The sequence below is a fragment of the Orycteropus afer genome, unplaced genomic scaffold, assembly GCF_000298275.1.
Source record: "Orycteropus afer afer isolate SDZICR_OR568_19922 unplaced genomic scaffold, OryAfe1.0 scaffold00751, whole genome shotgun sequence".
Lineage (NCBI taxonomy): Eukaryota > Metazoa > Chordata > Mammalia > Tubulidentata > Orycteropodidae > Orycteropus > Orycteropus afer.
The window spans coordinates 420,155-440,382 of NW_006922338.1; the positions used below are offsets into that span (position 1 = coordinate 420,155).

The 20,228-nt window shown below is 65.0% G+C and overlaps 3 protein-coding genes across 3 annotated transcripts; all 3 read left to right on the forward strand.

Annotated features, from left to right (window-relative positions):
- Nucleotides 1-3,560: 3,560 nt before the first annotated feature.
- Nucleotides 3,561-5,460, forward strand: PRR35 (proline rich 35). Its single transcript, XM_007957480.1, has 2 exons — nucleotides 3,561-4,594; nucleotides 4,830-5,460. Exons 1-2 carry the CDS (start codon nucleotides 3,561-3,563, stop codon nucleotides 5,458-5,460), a joined length of 1,665 nt encoding a protein of 554 aa, XP_007955671.1.
- A 2,679-nt stretch (nucleotides 5,461-8,139) lies between these two features.
- NHLRC4 (NHL repeat containing 4) lies at nucleotides 8,140-8,517 on the forward strand. The gene has a single exon (XM_007957481.1). It carries the CDS (start codon nucleotides 8,146-8,148, stop codon nucleotides 8,515-8,517), a length of 372 nt encoding a protein of 123 aa, XP_007955672.1. The 5' UTR covers nucleotides 8,140-8,145.
- A 3,543-nt stretch (nucleotides 8,518-12,060) lies between these two features.
- On the forward strand, nucleotides 12,061-19,392 carry PIGQ (phosphatidylinositol glycan anchor biosynthesis class Q). Its single transcript, XM_007957451.2, has 10 exons — nucleotides 12,061-12,761; nucleotides 13,976-14,107; nucleotides 14,187-14,307; nucleotides 15,521-15,647; nucleotides 16,855-17,008; nucleotides 17,234-17,345; nucleotides 17,717-17,797; nucleotides 18,020-18,134; nucleotides 18,379-18,440; nucleotides 19,240-19,392. Exons 1-10 carry the CDS (start codon nucleotides 12,079-12,081, stop codon nucleotides 19,390-19,392), a joined length of 1,740 nt encoding a protein of 579 aa, XP_007955642.1. The 5' UTR covers nucleotides 12,061-12,078.
- Nucleotides 19,393-20,228: the final 836 nt, after the last annotated feature.

Consider the following 20,228-nt stretch of genomic DNA (forward strand, 5'->3'; position numbering starts at 1 on the left):
CGCAGCCGCGTGAGTGACCGCAGGCCCGGGGGCTCGCCCCCAGCGCCGGACCTCAGTTTCCCCTGCGGGGTTCCTTGCCACCCGAGAGCCCAAGCCGCGCGGGTGCTGGGGTCGGGGTCGCGCGGGGGGCAGGACAGAGGGAAGGGGAGGCGCGGGGCGCAGTGCGCCTGCACCGGGTCCCCCGCGGCAGACCTCGGGGTGCCGCCAGCTGGGAGGCGGGCCCCCGCGCCGGGCGCCTGGGCGCATCCGCGAAGTTTGGGCAACGCGCGGGGCGGGGCGGGCGCGGCAGGTCCGGGCGGCGGGGCAGTCCCGGTCCCACGTCCTCGCGTCCCTGCGCCCGGGCGCCGGCGCCGTCTGCAGCAGCCCGGTCCAGGTAGGACAGACTCCCCCGGGGCGCAGGCGGGGATGGGCGAGGAGGTGGGGGTGGAGGTGGGGCCCGGGGTGCCGGGCTCCGCCGGCCCAAATTCGCCTCCGTGTGCGGGCTCCCTAAGTCCCAGGGGCTGACAGGGACGTGCACGGTGCGATTGGCGCTCGGCTGCGTCTTGGGGGTCTGGGAGTGCCGGGGCACGTTTCCCCGCCAGGGAAGGGTCTGTTTGGAAGGCGTCCAGGGCATATGGTGCCGGCCGCCTGGGAGCACCCCTGGTAGGCTGGGTGTGTGCACACGTGTGGGTGCACCTCTGGGGTCCCCGATTCTGTGCACAGGGGGTGCTGCGTGTCCTCTGGGTCCCCAGGGGTCAGCAGCTGCGGACATGGTGCTTGGATGAGGTACTGAGGGCAGGACCGAGCGCCCAGGTGCCTGAGCCTAGGGGAAGCTGTGACTCCCACCAGCCACCAGCCTAGAAGGGACCCCAGCTCAAGCACAAGTTGGGGAGCCGGGAGGAGCCCCCGCCCCGCGTCCAGGCCTGGCAGGAGGGGACAGCACAGCACCAGGCTGCACAGCTGTGTGGCTCCCAGGGCTGTGTGATCGATGGTCCCGGCAGAGCCGCCTCCATCGCCGGAGCCAACACACGCATTTGTCATCCCATCTTGGGGGGGCAGTGGGGGCAGGGAGTGGGGGCTGGCTTCACAGCTCAGCCCCACCCCCACCACCGCACCCGTTCCACTCCACGGAGGACAACTGCAGACCCAGCCAGCAGTCCCACCTGCCTCAGGGCCCCCAGCCATCCCACAGCGGGGTCCCAGGGCCTGTAGTGGCCCCAGCACCCCCTGCTTGACCCGATCCCTGGCTGCCATGAACGTGGGACAGGGCTTGAGGGTGTGGGGGCTCCTGTGGACATCTTGGGAGTGACTGTAAGTCTTTGTATCAGCGTGTGTGTCCTTGGATGTGTGTGTGCAACCCATGTGTGAGCCCCTGTGTGTGACTGCATGTGACCTCAGATGTGTATGTCCCTGGCCATGCATGAGTCCCTGTGTGTGTCTGAGTGTGCCCTTGGGAGTGTGTGTATGAGCCCCTGTGTGTCTGTGTATTGTGTGTGACCCGTGTATGAACCCCTGCACATGTCCTTGGGTATGTGTGTGTGACTGTGTGTGAGTCCCTGTGTGTGTATGCCTGTGACCTCAGGTGTGTGTCTCTGACCATGTATGAGCCCCTGTGTGTGTGACCTGTGTGTGAGTCCCTGTGAGTGTATGTGTGTGTGACTGAGTCCCTGTGTGTGTCTGTGTGTGACCTCAGGTGTGTGTGTGTCCCTGACCGCGTGTGTTTCTGAGTGTGGTGTGTGTGTATGTATGTGTGACCATGTGTAAGCCCCTGTGTGTGTCTCTGTGTATCCTGGGTGTGTATGTGTGTCCATGATCAAGTGTGAGCCTGAGTGTGTCTGTATGTGTGCTGAGTTTATCCATGTGCCATGATGGGGTGTGAGCCATGTGTATGTGTGTGCCCGAGCCCCCCTGTGCTCCCCACCTGCCCTGCTCTTGGGTGCATGGTTCTGAGACGACCCAGTGAGTGGAGGCTCTGCGTGCCTGTGTCCGCATCCAACACTGCACACACACACTGTGCCCTGCACAGGCTCGCACAGGGGCAGGAGGGCGGCCCAGGTGGTGGCCCAGATGGAGTGTGGCGCCGGCTTTGAGTGTGGGCAGGCGGGCATGGGGAGGAGGGTCTTGGCCGAGCACGTCCGCTGCAGGCCTTGGCCACTGACCTGCCTGAAGCCACCCAGATGGAGCTGGGCTGAGCAGGTGGCCGTGTGTGGGGGCCGAGCTGTGACGTCCACTCCCCCCAGCCTGGTCCAGCCCCATGTGTGGCTGAGCCCTGAGAGTCCCCTGTGCCCACCCGCCACCATGTTGGACTTGCTATTCACATATACACACACATCAACAGAAAACATATAGACATGAACACAAATACACAGTATACAAAGACATATGTATATACATATACACCCATACACAACACACATGTGTGCATACATATGCAAAGAATGCAAACATATATGCATGCACACACATATTCACAATACACACACATGCACACACATACATATGTGTACACAACTGCATGCACACAACATATACACATGTGCATGTACACACACAATGTATACACACGTGTACACACATACATAACGTATACACATGTGTCCATATGCACACATATTCACAATGCATAGACACACGTACACAACATATACACACATGTACACAACATATACACGTGTGCGCACACATATATACAATGTATACACACATACACATCCATACAAGTACCTCATGTACAAACACATATATAAACGTATCTACATGTATACACATATATGGTATATACACGTGTGTACACACACGTACACATACACACACTGCATAGCCATAGCTGCTGCCCCTCAGAGCTCTGAACCCTCTGCTCGGCTCTTGTCTGGTGGCTTTTATCACACTGCTTCCCAGATGGGTGGGAACTCAGAGAGGGTGGGCAGGGTCTCTTGTGGGGGAGCAAGCTGGGAGTCCATGAGCCCTGGTCACAAGTATCCCTCCGAGGGAGACGGGTGTGGATTAAGTCACCCCAGAAATGGACCTGCAGGGGCAGCTGGGACACCTGGTGGCATTAAATACCCGATGCATGGCAGACACAGTCTAGTGCAAGCCCCAGACCTCCCTCTGGCCACCAAAGCAAACAAACCCACCACCACCGAGACGAATGTGACTCATAGCAGCCCTGCAGGACAGAGGTGACTGCCCGTAGGGTTTCCAAGACCGTCAGTCTTTACCAAACAGACCGCCTCATCTTTCTCCTCCCACTGGTGGGTTGGAACCTCGGACATTTTCCTTAGCAGCCGAGTGCTAACTCGCCACCAAATGTCCTTGCATGGGTTACAGTCACACTAAAAAGCCATTCGGGCGCAGCTGAGAGGCAGGTGTGCAGGGCATCCCATGTCTGCTGCGCTGGTCATCCTGGGGCCCCACAGGCGCCTGCAGGGAGAGGGTGTCTGGGTGATGGCTGGCCCTGGGCTCTGTCCACTGGCCCCGGAGCCGTTGGAGGGAGCAGAAGCGGGTCGGGGGTGGAGAGCGCTGACCTTGGCCCCTGTCCCCAGGTGGCCATGGTGGCCCGCCCGGCCCGCTAGCAGCCTGCCATGTCCCGCGAGGCAGGGGCGTGGCGCGCGGGCGCGGGCGCGGGCGCGGGCGCGCGGGCGCGCAAGCCGAAGAAGCCGCACTACATCCCGCGCCCCTGGGGCAAGCCGTACAACTACAAGTGTTTCCAGTGCCCGTTCACCTGCCTGGAGAAGTCGCACCTGTACAACCACATGAAGTACAGCCTCTGCAAAGACTCCCTGTCCCTGCTGCTCGACTCGCCGGACTGGGCGTGCCGCCGCGCCCCAGCCGCGCCCCGGCCCCGCGCGCCCGGCCCCCACCGCGCTGGCGAGCGCGCCATCCCCGCCGCTCCCGACCTCGTCGGCGCGGACGGCTTGTCCCTACGTCGCTGCGCTGGGGCTCCCAAGCCTGGGGCCGAGGGCACCCCGGGGACGCCGCCCCCCGCCGCCAGGGCCTCCAGGAAGGGTCCAGGAGCCGGCAGCCTCCTGGGCAAGTCATGGAAGCCTGGGCCATGCGGGCGCCCCGGGGACACGGCTTCCACGGGCCCAGAAGGCAGCGCCCCCTGCTACCCGCCACCCGCCCTCAGTGAGGTCCCTGAGGCCCAGAGTCTCCAACTGTCCCTGCTGGGCGTCAACTACCCGCTCAGCCCAGGGCTTTTCTCCTACTTGGGACCCTCGCTAGCCGCCACCCACATGCCCTTCCTGGCCTCGGCCAGCCCCTTGCTGCCCCCGGGCCCTGCCTTCCAGGCCCCGCAGCCCGCCGAGCGCCCAGCCCTGGCTCCCCAGTTCTACTACCCTCTGGTCCTGGAACACGGCCTGGGGCTGCCAGCAGGCAGGGCCACCTTCTCCAAGGCTCCCCTTGCCCCCAGACCCCCTGGGACCCTGGCCTCCGGGCTGCTGAAGGTATCCGTAACCGGGGTGGGGGGACCCTGGCCCCAAGCCACCCCCAGGGGTCCAGGGCAGGAGGGAGAGCTGGAGCAGGGTGCTCAGGAGAACCCAACGAGGAAGCCGCCCCCAGGAAGCAGGCTGGAGTTCCGGAAGGTTCCAAGCATAGCCAAGCTTGGTTACCAGAGCAGGTGGGTGTCAGGGGCCCTGATTCTGGGGGGAGGGGCTGAAGGGCCACAGTCTCTGACAGGAGAAGCCGCAGAGCGGAAACCGAGACTGGAGGGCTGGTCTCCAGGTCAAGGCCTTATTCCCGGTCCCTGGGGCAGCAGGTGGCAGGCTAGGGCCAGGGGGCTCCCAGAAGCTGGCCCAGTCTTGGGAGTGGAGGCAAGGGCTGGGACCACCTCCTGACTGGTCCCTCACTCCCAGCCTGCCATCCAGGTCCCCTGCAATGCTCTGTACCGAAGATAAGGAGCCCTTCGACCCAGAGGTCCTGGGCCCTACTGGCCCCCTCACCCAGCTGCCACAGGGCCTGGGACCTGGCAGCCCGGGGCATGTTGGCGAGGACCTGGCCAGGGCCCTGGGTGACTATGCACGTGTGGAGCAGTGTCTGGGGCAGCTGGCACCCACAGGCAGCCTGGCGCCACGTCCCCTGCGTGAACAGCTGGGTAAGATCCGCCAGGAACTTCTGCATATCCACCGAGCGCTGGAGCAGGCCGTGCACCCGCCTGATGCACCCCTGGATCTCTCTGTGAAGAGGGTACCCGCCAAGGGGCCTGAGCCGCCCACGGGGGCCTGGGGGCTGCCTGAGCCGGGCCCCGTGCTGGGCCATGGGACCCCCAAGCCACCCGACACACTGGGCCCCGTGGTCACTGAGCCCTTCTCTGGCCACACCACCAAGTGCGAGGCTGACTCCAGCGTCCCACCCCCGGGCCTCCCCCTGCCTGCCACCGAGGACGTCGCTCCCTGTGGTGGCTGGGGTGCCCTCAGTATGGCAGGGGGCTCCCGGACCCCTGAGGCTGTCCCTGGCCTGCAGATCCCTGGGGATCCGAAAGTCTGACCCCGCACCAGACCTCCCTGCCACCCACCTTGGTCCTCAAAGGGCTTGTCCCTGCTCCCCCCACCCCGCTCCCCAACCTGTCTGGCCTCAGCATGCACCTGGACAGACCCACCTGCCAGCTTCGAGGCCTGTATGTGGGGCCTCACAGGGACTCGAGGGTCCTGATTATTAAGTTCTGGAAGTTGAAATAGAGACCGGTTCACACGCCTCCCGCCGTCTCCTTCCTTCAGCGCCCAGATGCGTGCCCCTGGTCAGGGCCCCCACAGTAGCCCCTGGGTGGGCAGGGCCCCGGGTGTCCCAGCAGCAACGTGATGGGGCCCCAGGCTGCCAGGGGCCCACCTCTGGACTCTTACCCTCCTGCAAGCTGAGACCTCCTTCAGGGCCTGGGGTGTGTGTGGCCCGGGGCAGGGGAGTGGGGGAGGGAACAGAGGGAGGCCGGCAGGGCTACGTTGTTGAGACTTGCCTGGGACAGCTCAGTCTGTCCATATGGTGCCAGGAGGGATGCCCCCAGCCCCCACAGCTGGCAGGGCACGGTCACCCTAAAGTCTGAGTCTTGCCGGAGGCTGCCTCCTCATGCGAGGCAGTGCCCCCCGGCCCCCGCCCCCGACTCCAAGGCCTAGGCTGCTCTATCCAGCGTAGCTGTGCTGGGCCCCCGCCAGCCTCTGCAGCCACCTCGGGCCTTGGTGGCCTTCACAGATGACTGCCTGCAGCCGATATCATCGGCCTAGCTGTTCCCACAGGCTGGGGGTGGGGACGGGGGCGGCCCCCAGGGACCCTGGGGCACAGTTGATCACCTGTCCTCTGGGGAGCTGAGCCGCACCCACCAAGCCCACCTAGCACTGGCCCTGGGGCCCTCTCCTGCCTGTGTCCGCACCCTGAGCTGAGACTGGGCTGTCCGGGCCGGGGCCGGTCCACACAGGACTTGGACTGCACCATTAACCGTGATAGCATCACGCCTGCCCCCGGCCAGAGGCATCCATGCTGGGGTTCCGGGCAGCCAGGCGAGTGGGACTGTGGGTCACAGACAGGGCCACGGGCAGCGCTGGGTGGGCTGTAGCAGTCCTCACGGGCTGCGAACAGTGGAGTACAGGGACAAACCCCAGGCCCCGATCTGAGTGGACCTGCCCCTTCTGGCCTCCTGTCACCCCCATGTGTCTGGTGCACTCCGATGTCTCACCACCTGGAGGTCAGTGACCCCACTGGGTGGAGAGGTGGCTGAGTACTGACAGCTGCAGGCAACTTCTCAGAGAGGGGGCCCCTGTCCAGTCGTCCCCATGTGACCCAGTGGGCGGGCGGGGGTGCAGACCCTTCCCCACCGCCTGGGCCACCCCACGCATGGGGTGGGTGGATCTCAGAGGATCCTGAGGGACTGTGGGCAGCTCTGAGTCAGGCACCGGGGGTCCAGCAGTGGGGGCAGGGGACACCCCGGGCTGAGGGCCCAGCAGCTTGAAGGCCCCGAGGCAGCACTGGGGGCCTGGAGGCAGGCAGCCAAGCGGCACAAGCCAACGTGCACTTTACAGCTTCCTCCAGCAGCAGCTTGAACGTGGCTGCTGGAGCCTGCCGCCCCCCCCCCCGTCCCTGTGGGAACCTGCTGGGCACCTCCTCCTGGCCCTTGGGCTCCGGTTTCCAACAACAGAGGCTGTGGCCGTGGAGCCCGGAGCTGAAGGAGTGGCTCCAGGTAGGAGACCCTCCAAGGCCCTCCAGGGGTCCTGGACACAGGGTCCCAGATGGAGGGACTGTGTGTGGGTGGGGCTGGAGGCTGGGCCCGCCGCCATGAATGGGCACTTCCCCAGCACGTAAGAAGGGTTCCGTGGTGGGATGAGTTTAAGAAACTCCTCATTGGCACCCCTACTCAGGACACCGTGATGCCAGGAGCCCCTTCAGGGGCTCAGAGGCAGGACCCACAGCCCCACCTCCAGCCAAGCATCACTACACCTGGGTAGATGGGGCTTCTGGGAGTGGTGCTCACTGGGCTTGGGGACTGGGCAAGGGCCTGGCTGAGCTGAGTTCTGGCTCTGGCACGGACACCTCTCGACCTTGTTGGGTGGGGAGCCCCCCTGGTGCTACTGACCTGGGCTGCTGCGCCTGGGCGTACACGGAGGGCTTGATGTCACCCTCGCAGCCCACCAGCGGCCAAGCACCAAACCAGAGCCCGGAGAAGACCGCGAGTCGCCTGCCCCGCCTCCGGACTGCCCACAGGCCCCGCTGCGTCTCACAATGGACCGGACTGGAGGCCTTACTCTCGCCCGGCGGCCCCGGCTGCTGGGACAGATCCCAGTGCCTGTGAGGGCTGCGGGGGGGCCCCGGGGCCTGCACTGCACCCCAGATGGCCTGCTCTTCCTGACCGCGGGGTCTGCACCCTGCGTCCACGTGCTAGACCTGGAGGGCCGTATCGTCTGCTGCCTGCCATGCTGTGTGCGGGGGGCCGGGGCCTTTGTGCCAGAGGATGTGGCCGTGACAGCCTCAGGCCTCGTGGTGGTCAGTGACCTTGTTCACGGGGCTGTCCGGGCACTGCAGCACACCACCCGGGCCCCCCAGGGCCGCTGGGTGACCGTGGGCACCTTCCAGTCTCCCCGAGGGCTGGCTGTGGATGCCTTCGGCCGCCTCCTGGTGACAGACTACGTGCTCGGGGCTGTGCACAGCTTCACCCTGGGCCCTGCCCTGGAGACCCGGGCCCCTGCCTCCATGCTGGGTCTGCAAGGCCCCTGCTGGGTGGGCGCGGGGTCAGACGGGGGCATCGCTGTGAGTGAGGAGTGTGGGGACGTGCGGCTGTTTGGCTGCACCCGTCAGCCCCTGGGCTCTGTGGGTGGCCAGACAGGGCATGTCTTCGGCAGCCCGGCAGGCGTGTGCTTGGACTCGGAGGGCAGCGTCATCGTGGCAGATCAGCAGCGACACCAGGTGACCCTGTTCCCTCGGACGGGAGCACCCGTCTGCCTGGTGTCCCAGGGGCTGCGGAGGCCCTCTGGTGTGGCCTGTGGGCCCCAGGGCCGGCTCATGGTGGCAGACGCTGGGGACAGCTACATCAAGGTGTTTGAGTACCACACAGAATGGGCCTGACGGGCGGGCTGGCGGAAGAGCCAGGGTTGCACCAGTGAGTGGCAGCTGAGCACCACACCCACCCCCCACCGAGGAGGACTTGGACCTCATCCACAGCTGCCTCCCAGCCTCCCTCACCCCAACCACGGCCTCGGAGCCCATGCCATCTCCATGTTGCCCAGCATGCCAGTACCAGGCGCCAAGCCTCACCCAGCTGGGTCTGCCCCTAATCAGACAGTTGCAGGCAGGGAGGGTGTGGCTGGAAGAGCTGGTGGTTTCAGGCGGGGGAGAGGCCCCTCAGCTTCCCAAACTCAAAGGCCCTCAGGGTGCCAAGCCTCTAGCAGCTTTTCTGAACCTGGCAGAGGTAAGGGGGCTGCCAGGGAAGCCCTGGAAGTGCCCTGGGGGTAGCATGTGGCTGGGGTTAAAACTTTAGTGTCCCTCTTCCATGTCTCCCACCATGGATGGGGACAGACAGCTCCAAGGCACCCTTCCACCAGGGTCCAGGGAAGGAGGTGGAGGTTGGGAGGGTCTGGCAGCCTTACAGGCCCTGGAGAGGTGTCCTGTGAGGACAAACTCCTGCTGCTTAAAAGAGATAGCATAGCCAGGAAAATGAGGCCCCCAAGGAGTGGGGGTGAGGCCAGGATCCAGCCAGGCTCCGGGTTTCAGGAGGAGGTCCTCGGGGGAGGAGGGGGAGGGGCAAGGATGGGGCATCCCTGGCGTTGGTGCAGGGTCTGTCCCTGCACCTGGGGTCCCTGCACCTGGGAATAGGGTGCCCATGTCTTCTGGGACACTGGGCCCCCCAGTATGTCCCAGCCAGCGGGGGGGAGGGGCGCAAGCATGCAGGACACAGAGCTCAATAAACGTTAGTTGCTGCCGCTGTATTTGGGGTGCTGTTACATAAAGCAGGAGGAAACAGGGTGCTGGTCTGCACGGTCACTGGCCAGCAGTGGGCCAACTTCATCAGGCTCCACCTTCCCGCTGCACCCGTCCTGCCCCCGGGGGTCTGGAGGGCCCTCTGCAGGCAGCAGTGTGGCAGGGGCTAGCTTGGGGCTGGGGGTGCTGTCGGCCCTGGGGTCAATGACCCCAGGCAGACCCACTCAGACCCTGTCCCCCAAAGCTCACCTATTCCCGCTTTGTAGTGACTGTCCTTTCTGTTCATTGTCAGAGTCTACCCGCGCCACAGCTGCAGAAGCGGGGCTCAGGGACTTCGGCGGCTGCCTGCAGAGGGGCCGCGGGGCCTTGCAGTAGGGCGGGGGCGGGGGCAAACGTCACGCGCGCGGAACGCTCGGGCGCGGCCGGCGGGCAGCCCGGGTGCCTTTAGAGGCCGGACCGTAGCCGGGCAACGGCGGAGCGGCGCAAATGGGGCTCGTGTCCCGCGGCGCGGCCGCCGCGGGGCTGGGGGCTGTGAACGCCGCCGTCCGCCCAGGCCCGCCCAACGCGGTCTCCAACCCGGTTCAGAACCCGCCGCCCGAGGGCGCAGGCCCGGGGAGCAGCCGGTGAGCGGAGGGCGTGGGCGGGCCCTGCGGTGCGACCTTGGGGTCCCTGGGACTCCGAACGTCCTGGCTTCGGCGGGCGGGCGGCCGTTCTCTCCGCGGAGCCTGTGTGTCCTCCTCCATGACATGGGGTCACCACGGGCCGCCGCCCGGCCGTCCCGTCGGCTTCCTCCGCGCCGGGAAGGCCGGTGTGCGCTCTGGGGGCCGGCGGTGGAACCTGGGGAGGCCTTCCCTTGGCGGCGGCCCGGACGTGCAGGGCCGGGCCATCACGGGCGCGCCGCCTTGCGAAGTGCCTGCTGGGAGAGCATTGCGCAGGCGCCGCGCGGTGGCGCGTTCACTGGGAAATCATTGCCCGCAGCAGGAAGCGTCGCGGGGGCGCCCTGGACGGGGGGCGGGGCGCTGCGAGCAGGGTCGCCGTGTCCCTGCGCCTTTCCCGGAGTCCCCCGGCCGCGCGGGCCTGGCCAGGTAGCCCTGGGCTGCAGGCTGGGCGAGGGGCTGGACGCCCAGACCTCTGCCGGCCTCGCGCTGTCTCCCGGGGCCGCCGTCAGAGCCCGCGTCTCTGCAGCAGGGCATTGGAACGCGCGCGCGGCGGCCAGGCTCTGGCCGCTTCCTCCTTTCCCGCTCCCGGGCTATCGATCTTGGGGCGCTTTCATCTTGTTCCGTCTGATCCCTGCAGCCGGCGAGCGAGCCGACTCCTTTTGGGCTTCAGCGGCTCCCAGAGGCGTTGGTGGGAGCCGGGATGGGAGTTGAGTTCCCTCTCAGCGCCCAGGGCGGCTTCTGCCCTGCGCTCCCCGCCCTTCTCAGGCGCGAGGGGCCTCCCTCCCGCCTTTGGGTGAACTTTGTGCATGATTCCTGACACCCCAGGGACGTACACGGAGCGTGTGCCCTAGTTTCCAGCTGCCGTGGGCACCTGCCCTGAGGGCGCCCGGGTGGACAGGACGGCCCTTGGAGGGCACTGCTCTAGTCCTGACACTTGGCGCGACCCCTTCCTGCCAGGCCTTGTGGGGAGGCGCAGGGGCGGCCAGGCGCGTTTGTGTCTGTCTGAGGCCTGCACAGCGCCCCCAGCGGTCAGGAGCCTGTGTGTGATGCATGTGTCCAGGGCATCTCGTGGGCACTGGGGCTGGAGGCCTCACGCGGAGGGGTCCTGGTCTTGCCCTTGTGCGGTGAAATGCGGGCAGCGGGTGCCAGAGAAAGCGAGTCTGCAGGGGAGTGTGAGCGCTGGGCTGGCCACCGCCCGGGGTTCCTTCTGCCCCGGCACAGGGGTTTGCTGAGGGGTTTTCAGGGCACGCGGTCCCCCACGAGCGCAGGCCTTCCGCAACAGGAAGGTCACGTAGGTAGTCAGAGATGGAAGCAGGTTCTCAGCCGGAGTGACCCTCCTGGAAGAAGGGCACACGTCTCGCCATCTCCAGAGACCCTGCAACCTCCCTCCTCCCTTTCTGGGGAGCTCTAGACAGGGCCCTGGATAACAGGCACACAGAGGTCCAGGACCTGAAGGAGGTGGGGTGCAGGTCAGAGCTGGGGCCAGAAGCCTCTGACATGGAGAGGTGACACGTTGGCCTGCAACCTGGCTGGTGACCGGGCAGGGGCTTGGGCGTGGCCGTGCAGGATGGAATCCCGCCTCCGCCCTTGCCTACGATGTCAGCCCTGCTCCGAGACCTGCAGTCTGCACTTCTTTCGTCTGAAACAATTTTCCCATGTGCTCTGTGTGAGAAACCCACTCAGGGTCCTTAAAAGCAAAAATGAAAAGCCTCACCTTAGGCTTTAAAACACTTCCCCCTGCCCTGGCGTAACTGAGTGTACTGTGTGGAGCCTTTGAGGGTGTCTGTGCAGCCCGGGGTGTGGATGGGGCCAAGACGGACAGAGGTGAGGTGGCGGTCTGTCACCCACACAGCCAGCCTGTGTGCAGTGGGCCGGCAAAGGCTCCAAGTGGCACAGCCCCCACTGTGGCCCTTGGCCAGGTCCAGACAGCATCCGTCAGGGCTGTCTCTGCCTGTCTGGGCTCTGGCTCCAGCCTGTGCCACCTTGCCCAGTGCTCCTCCCTGCCCTGCTGGAGGTGGCAGCAATCCCCCTCTCTTCCAGGGCCCCCGGCATGGCGCTCAAGGCCTTCTTCCCCACATGCTGCGCCTCGGTGGACAGCGGCCTGCTGGTCGGACGGTGGGTCCCGGAGCAGAGCAGCGCCGTGGTCCTGGCCGTGCTGCAGTTCCCCTTCATCCCCATCCAGGTCAAGCATCTCCTGGCCCAGGTGCGGCAGGCCAGCCGGGTGGGTGTGGCCGTGCTGGGCACCTGGTGCCACCACCGGCAGGAGCCGGAGGAGGGCCTGGGCCACTTCCTGGAGGGCCTGGCTGCTGTCTTCTCTCATGAACCTTGGCTGCAGCTGGGCCGGGAGCGGGGCAGCACTTTCTGGAGCTGCAAGGCCATCTGGCGGCCCATGTCCCCCGGTGCCTCCGGCCAGGACCAGGTTATGCTCATCTTCTACGACCAGCGCCAGGTGCTGCTGTCCCAGCTGCACCCGCCTGCAGCCCTGCCTGACCGCCAGGCGGGGGACGCGCCGGCCAGTGCCGGGGGGCTGGCCGCTGTCTTTGACACGGTGGCCCGCAGTGAGGCGCTCTTCCGCAGTGACAGGTTCCACGAGGGGCCAGTAAGGCTGAGCCACTGGCAGTCCGAAGGTGTGGAGGCCAGCATCCTGGTTGAGCTGGCCAAGCAGGCCGCCGGGCCCACCTGCCTGCTGTTCAGCTTCCTGCTGTCGCTCCTCTCAGCTGTGGGCGCTTGCCGGTGGGTGCCTGGGGTATGAGGGAGGGAGGGGTTGGGTGCTGCCCCCGGGGGGGTGGGGAGGCAAGGTTTGGCCCAGGCTATCCCCCAGCAAGCAGTCTGGGGCACCTCCCAGTGGAAGCTGTGGCCAGGGGCAGAGCCAGGCAGGTAGGCCCTGAGCAGGGGTCTCGGGCTCGAGAGAGAAGGCAGATGATGGACAGTGTCTGCCTGCCTGGGGGTTACTTGTCCCCAGAGGCACCCAGGGAGACGCAGTCATCAACAGTTCCTGGACAGGCAGTGGTCCAAAGCTTGGCTACTGGCACCCCCACAGGGAGCAGCTGTCCAGGGCTTGGCCGTCAGTCGTCTGCCTCCAGGAACCGCACATCCTGTGGTGCTGCCCCGTTGTATCTGAGACTGGCCTGTGGGGGAGCTTAACATGAGGGGTTCAGAGGTGCCTTTGAGGGTGTCTGTGCAGAGGAGGTTTTTGGGTCTTCAGGGATCCCAGGAAGATTAGGACCACTCCCGGCACAGACTGGTGTTGGGATGTTCAGTGTGTGATGGGCTGTCTGCACAGCAGCTTGTGGCTTCGTGCCCTCCCCAGGCACCAGCGCGCGGGTGCCCATGGCCTTGGTGGTGTGATGCCAGCCCCCTGCCTCCTGGCTGGAGTTGGGGACAGTTGTGCACGGGCTTTCATTGCTGGAGTTATGTCAGAGCTGCTCTGCTCTCGATGAAGCCTTTATAGCCTTCGGAGGCCCAGCACTCCCCCGGCCCCAGGTCTGGCAGGTGGGGTGTTAGCAGCTTCTGTGGGCCAAGTTCTTTAGGTTCCTTGGCCCCCAGCCAGGCTTTGAATTTAAACGAGGGCTCTGCCCACAGCCACGTGTGACCGGCGTGTTCTTTGCTGTTGCTGTGGGCGCTTCTCCCCTCCACGTCCTCATGTCTGGGGGGTGTTTGTGCTTCTGTTGCCCTAGGAGATCTGTCACCCAGCCCGTCAGCAGCACCGTCTCTCCTTCAGAGAGTCCTTGGGGTTGGGTGTGAGACTGGCTAGTGGTGGGAAGTGTTGTCAGGGGTCTGCTGTTTTGGGAGGTACTGCTTTGGGGAGCTTGGTAGCGGGGCGGCCCTGGTTGAGGGCAGGTGCGTGGCCCTTCCTCGGTGCTTGGAGGAGAGGGAGGGTTCAGCCCCTGAGCTGGCTTAGTCCCTGGTGGCAGGAGGGCCTCAGGGGCCACCGTTGTCACCTGCAGGCTGTTCCGGCTGTGGCCATTGCCCTCCATCTGCAGTAAGCTGTCCACCTGCAAGCAGGTGCAGCACCGGCTGGAGCACCTGTCACTCATCTTCAGCACCCGGAAGGCTGAGAACCCCGCCCAGCTGATGAGGTGGGCGCCATTGTGGGCCAAGAGCCGGGGGCCCGCCCTGCAGCGACCCGGCTGCTCTCACCGCCTGTCTCACCCCCAGGAAGGCCAACGTGTGTGTCTCAGTGTTGCTGGATGTGGCCCTGGGCCTGGCGCTGCTGACTTGGTTGCACGGGAAGGGCCACATTGGGCAGCTGGCCGATGCTCTTGTCCCTGTGGCTGACGTGAGTGGGGACAGGGGTTGCTGCCGTGTCAGCTCTCCTTCAATCGGGATGTAGGCTGCCCCAACTCCCTCAGCTCCAGGAGGTAGCCCACCCCAACAACACCGCACCCACTTCCCTGGCTCTGGCCTGGCCCTCTATGGGGTCAGCGTCACGGCTCCTGCACACCCTTCTCCCTGCTCCTTAGCCCCCTGCCAGCCGCTTGGGGTGGGCCCATGCTGCCATCCCAGGCCTCCCACGACCAGCTCGCCGCTTTAGGGCGTCTCTGCCTCCCTTTCTCGGAACCACAGGCCCTCAGCCCTGTTGGGAGTTCGTCTTTGCTCAGGGTGCCCGCTGGCCTGCAGCTGTCTCCCGGGCCCTGTGTCAGGCTGCGGCGTGTTCTGGGCCTGCTTCAGGCCACTCATAGGCTGTGAGCCCCTACAGAGCAGGGGGCCCACCTAGGAGCAGAGGGCCGGGAGGGCACGGCGGGCCCCTGCTCACGCACGGATGCACATTTGCTCCGTGTTGGGTGCCGTTGCCTGGCCCTCCTCTGCACAAGCGCTCAGAAACATAAATCTTTAATTGAAGAATGAAAGCCTCTCCCCACCGCGGGTTCTTGCCCTTTAAATATTAAACAAGGTCTATTTATAAAGAACTGTTCTAACTCTTCTTGGGGCTGCAAGGGCTGTCTGATGTGGCCAGGAGGCCCGGGTGCAGTTGAATTGCCAGGCACGGTGGGGAGCTCGCTCCTGCGGCCCCTGCTGTTGACGGCCTTGTGGTGCAGGCCCTCTGGGTGGTCTCCACAGCTCCTGTTTGCTGTAAGGGTCTGGGCTTTGAAGTCCTCGTCTGTCCTCTCCAGGGGGGTCTTGCCCTGCTGCCTGGGTCCTTGGACACCTCATGCTCATGTGGTCACCACTTGGGGCCTCTGAGGGATGGGGTGTCCTGGGAGTGGGGTCTGTCCAGCTAGATATCTGGTCTTGCGGCCAGCGGCCAGCAGGGAGGAGAGGGGTTGTGTTCTGATTAGGTGCCCATAGGCCAGGGGCCCTGCTGGCCCCAGAAGTGCTCTGCTAGTTAAAACCGGTCCAGAAATCTCTCCTGACCACATTGCCCTGCCCCAGCTGCCCCACTGTGTGGAAGGGGCTCCTTGGCCACAGGGTGGTCAGGGTGAGGCCTGGGTTTGGGGCCGCAGGGAGCTGTGGTGTCAGGAAGCCATTGCCCACCTGCCCTGTGGTTGCAGCGTGTGGCCGAGGAGCTTCAGCACCTGCTGCAGTGGCTGATGGGCGCACCTGCCGGGCTCAAGATGAACCGGGCTCTGGACCAGGTGCTAGGCCGCTTTTTCCTCTACCACATCCACCTGTGGATCAGTGAGTGTGGGGGTGGGGGGCTTCCTCCTCCACTGTGTCCCCTGTGGATCTGCAGGGTGGGGGTGGGGAGAATACATCCACCACTGCGTACACGTGTGCATCAGTGAGTATGTGTGTGTGTGTCCGTCCATTCTCTGTCATGTCCACCTGGGCATCAGTGTGTGTGTGTGTGTGTGTGTGTGTGTGTGTCCTCTACCACGTCCACCTGTGCAGCGGTGAGTCCTCCACCATCCTGCACCTGTGATAGGGGAGTGTGTGTGTGTGTGTGTGTGTCCCCGCCCATCCGTTTTCTATCATGTCCACCTGGGCATCAGTGGGTCTCTGTGTGTGTGTGCATGTGTCTGTGTCCGTCCGTCCATTCTCTGTCATGTCCACCTGGGCATCAGTGGGTCTGTGTGTGTGTGCATGTGTCTGTGTCCATCCGTCCATTCTCTGTCATGTCCACCTGAGCATCAGTGTGTGTGTGTGTGTATGTGTGTGTGTGTCCTCTACCACGTCCACCCGTGCAGCGGTGAGTCCTCCACCATCCTGCACCTGTGATAGGGGAGTGTGTGTGTGTGTGTGTGTCCCCGCCCATCCGTTTTCTATCATGTCCACCTGGGCATCAGTGGGTCTCTGTGTGTGTGTGTGTGTGTGTGTCCGTCCATTCTTTGTCATGTCCACCTGGGCATCAGTGGGTCTGTGTGTGCGTGTGTGTGTGTCCCCGCCCATCCGTTTTCTATCATGTCCACCTGGGCATCAGTGGGTCTCTGTGTGTGTGCATGTGTGTGTGTCCGTCCGTCCATTCTCTGTCATGTCCACCTGGGCATCAGTGGGTCTGTGTGTGTGTGTGTGTGTGTCCTCTACCACGTCCACCTGTGCAGCAGTGAGTCCTCCACCATCCTGCACCTGTGATGGGGGAGTGTGTGTGTGTGTGTGTCCCCGCCCATCCGTTTTCTATCATGTCCACCTGGGCATCAGTGTGTGTGTGTGTGTGTGTGTGTGTGTGTCTGTCCTCTACCACGTCCACCTGTGCAGCAGTGAGTCCTCCACCATCCTGCACCTGTGATAGGGGAGTGTGTGGTGTGTGTCTGTCTGTGGGGGGGCCCTGCATCCTCTACCACGTCCACCTGTGGATAGGCAGTGCCTAGGGGATGCTGTGCCCTAGCTGTGCAGGACTCCCTCAGCCACCCCCAGAAGGCCTGCTCAGGCTGCTGGTCCCTTGCAGGCTACATCCACCTCATGTCACCCTTCGTTGAGCGGATCCTGTGGCACGTGGGCCTCTCCGCCTGCCTGGGCCTCACAGTGGCCCTGTCCCTTCTGTCGGACATCACGGCCCTCCTCACTTTCCACATCTACTGCTTCTATGTCTATGGTGCCAGGTGGGGGCCCTCCCACCCCATGGCTACAGATCAGGTTCCCAGCCCTGTCCTACCCCCAGCTGCCCCCAGCCCCTGACCACATGCCCCCAACTGCCCACACCCTTGATCACCCCCAGCCCCTGGCTATGTGCCCCCCCAATTGCCCACGCCCTTGACCGCCCCCACCCCACCAGGCTTTACTCCCTGACGACCAAAGGTCCTCACTGTGGGCCCCTGAACCCCCAGGCTCTACTCCCTGAAGACCCGTGGCCTGTCCTCCCTCTGGCGCCTCTTCCGAGGGAAGAAGTGGAATGTGCTGAGGCAGCGTGTGGACTCCTGCTCCTATGACCTGGACCAGGTGCTGGTGCCACAGGCCCCAACTGGCTTGGGTGACCCTGGGGTGTCCCTCCAAGGTCAGATGTCACCAGCCTGGCTGGGCGTAGCTGCCCGAGCATTGTGGAGCACCCAGGGCCCCGCCTGCAGTGATCATGGGGCTGGCTGGGATGTAGTTGGGGCATGCTGTCCTGACGTCCATGCAAACCTGGCCTCAAAATGGGATTGCATTCAGTGGCTTGTCCTTGGTCTCTCCCGTCACTGAGCCCACAGCTACAGGTGTTGACACATGAGACAGGGCCCTCCCAGCCCTGGGGTGCTCATGGCCGGGCCCCTCCCCCACAAGCTCTCTCAGGAGGGGTCCTTGGGTGCTCACGGCCGGGCCCCTCCCCACAGCTCTTCATTGGGACCCTGCTATTCACCATCCTGGTGTTCCTCCTGCCTACCACAGCCTTGTACTACCTGGTGTTCACTCTGGTGAGCCATGGGCCCTGGGGGTCCCCGACGCCAACCAGCTCTAGGATGCGCTGGGTGCAGGCAGAGGACAGTGGGAGGTGCGTGGCACTCCGGGGAGGGATGCCCCGCCCCCCGCCCCGCTGGAGCCCCTGCCGCGCTCGGGCTTGGCTGGGCTGCCCCCTGGCCCTGCAGGGCCTGTTGGGCGCCGTCAGCCTTGTGGGCCCTGAGCTCTGTCTGCTGCAGCTCCGGCTCCTGGTGGTGACCGTGCAGGGCCTGCTCCATCTGTTCGTGGACCTCGTCAACTCCCTGCCGCTGTACTCGCTCTGTCTGCGGCTGTGCCGGCCCTACAGGCTTGCTGGTGGGTGCCGGGCTGTGGGCGAGGGCTGGGGACCCATGAGGGGGACCCGTCTTGGCCTCTCCCTCAGCTGGTGATTAGCTTCTCTCCCCAGGATTCCCAGGCTGGGAGTCCAATGCAGGGCCGGGGCGTGGTGGGTGCTGCCCGACACCTTGCCCCTGCCAGCCAGGCTGAGGTCTGGGGGGCTTTGGGGGGGTCCCAGGACTCAGCAGTGCTGCCCCCCTCATGTCCCTCCCTCTTATCTCAGCTGGTGTGAAGTTCCGGGTCTTAGGGCATGAAGCTGGCAAGCCACTCCGCCTCCTGATGCAGGTGATGTGTCCCCACTGCCTGTGGCTGGGACCCCGGCCTGGCACCACCCGTCAGTGCCGCCCGGTGTGGGGCCCTGGGGTGTGCACTGGGGCCCACAGAAGAGCCCTCACCTGGAGGCCTCCAGGTGTTGTGGCCCCCCTCCGCCCAGAGCCCCTCAGCGGGGCTGAGCTTCCTACCCTCCCCACGACTGCACTGCAGGGTGGCCCTAACCCGCTGGGGGATCCTCTCACTGAGTCAGGTGCCCTCAGGCAGTGGGCCCCAGGGCTCCTGTTCTGCTGACCTGGCCCGGCCCTGGCTGCTCAGGTGCACTGTGGTCCTGGACTTGGCCACCTGGCCTGGATGGCTGGCTCCCATACCTCAACAGCCAAGTGCTGCCCATCCCTGGGAGCGGGGAGTGGCTGGGTAACCTGAGTGCCAGTAGATGGGTCCAGGCAGGCAGGGTTTGGCGGCCCCACCAATGGGCTGGCTGCAGCTGAGGCAGTGAAGGGACCCGGATAGCAGGCACTTCTGGGTGCTGGGGAGGCTGGGGCCAGTGGTCTTGGCGCTCTCAGCCCAGCCTCATCCCCACCACGTCCCTGCCAGCCTGCCCAGAACCAGCAGAGAGCTGGCTGCCTAGTGCTCCCTCTCCTAGGACGCCCCGGGCTCGTACATAGGGAGCCGCATCCGGGACTCAGCTGGCCCCGCCCACAGTTGTCCCAGCCAGGCCCCTCTTCCCCAAGAGCCCCCAAGCCCAGCAGTTCGGGGCTGTACCCGGGCCCTTTGCTGCCGCCATCGTCTGAGCGCGTCCTTGCTTCCGCAGATAAACCCGCTGCCGTACAGCCATGTGGTGCGCACCTACCGCCTCCCCAGCTGTGGCTGCCGGCCTGGGCTCTCCTGGAGCTCACTGTGCCGCAAGCTCTTCCTCGGGGAGCTTGTCTACCCCTGGAGGCAGAAGGGGGACCGGCAGGACTGAGGCCCACTGCCACCCAGCCCTGGCAGCCTCTGCTCTGCCCAGGGCCGTGTGGACTATTGGACAGTGACTGCCCCTCGTGGTGCTGGGCCAGGAGCTGCCTGTGCGCCTCCCTGCCCCTGGTTCCCTGGGACCTGAGGTCACGAGCAGGATGAGCTTGCCTGGCCAGGCTGTGTCACTAGCACCGTCTGCCTTGGGATCCACCTTCTGCCCGTCTGGTCACCAGCCTACTGGCTGCTGATGCCCCCAGAGCTCATCCCTGGGGGCACCTGTCTGCCACCCGTGGCCACCCGATGTGCCAGCCACCGTCTTCCCCTCTGTGTGGTCAGCGCTGCCCCGTGGGTGTGCTGGCCGGTCACACAGGGATGGACGGATTTCGTAAGGGCGCACTTCTCGGGCCATGGCTCCACTCGTCTCCCCCAGGGCCTCAGCAGGGGTGACTGCCCCACTGGGGCATCAGAGCAGCCTCTGCCTCCCACCCAAACCAGCTCCCAGTGGCCAGTCCACATGCCTGAGGAGCAGGCACCTGCCCCAGCGCTTCCTGGAGACGGTGCTTTGCAGAAGGAACTCAGACCGTCCGTCCCTCTGCTCGAGGCCGGGCCCCCAGCTGCAGGCCAGGTCCTCCGCCGCCCTGCACTTGTGCCACACAGTAGGTGCCCCTCACGGGTACCCCTGGGATGCATTCCTGCTAGGGCAGCAGAGCTGGGGCTGGGGGTGTGTGTGGGATGGTGCCAAGTGAAATGGCCTAGTGTGTAGGCTGCATCTGCTGCAGGCAGGAAGGGGGTGGAACCCGGCCCGGGCCCACCTGCCGCAGTGCATTCGCAGCAGACAGCAGGGAC

Coding starts and splice junctions, on each gene's coding strand:
- PRR35 (XM_007957480.1), top strand. CDS start 3,561: ATGTCCCGCGAGGCAGGGGCGTGGCGCGCGGGCGCGGGCGCGGGCGCG. Junction 4,595..4,829: donor AAGCTTGGTTACCAGAGCAG/GTGGGTGTCAGG, acceptor CCTCACTCCCAG/CCTGCCATCCAGGTCCCCTG.
- NHLRC4 (XM_007957481.1), top strand. CDS start 8,146: ATGCTGGGTCTGCAAGGCCCCTGCTGGGTGGGCGCGGGGTCAGACGGG.
- PIGQ (XM_007957451.2), top strand. CDS start 12,079: ATGGCGCTCAAGGCCTTCTTCCCCACATGCTGCGCCTCGGTGGACAGC. Junction 15,648..16,854: donor CCACATCCACCTGTGGATCA/GTGAGTGTGGGG, acceptor GGTCCCTTGCAG/GCTACATCCACCTCATGTCA. Junction 17,798..18,019: donor ACTACCTGGTGTTCACTCTG/GTGAGCCATGGG, acceptor TGTCTGCTGCAG/CTCCGGCTCCTGGTGGTGAC.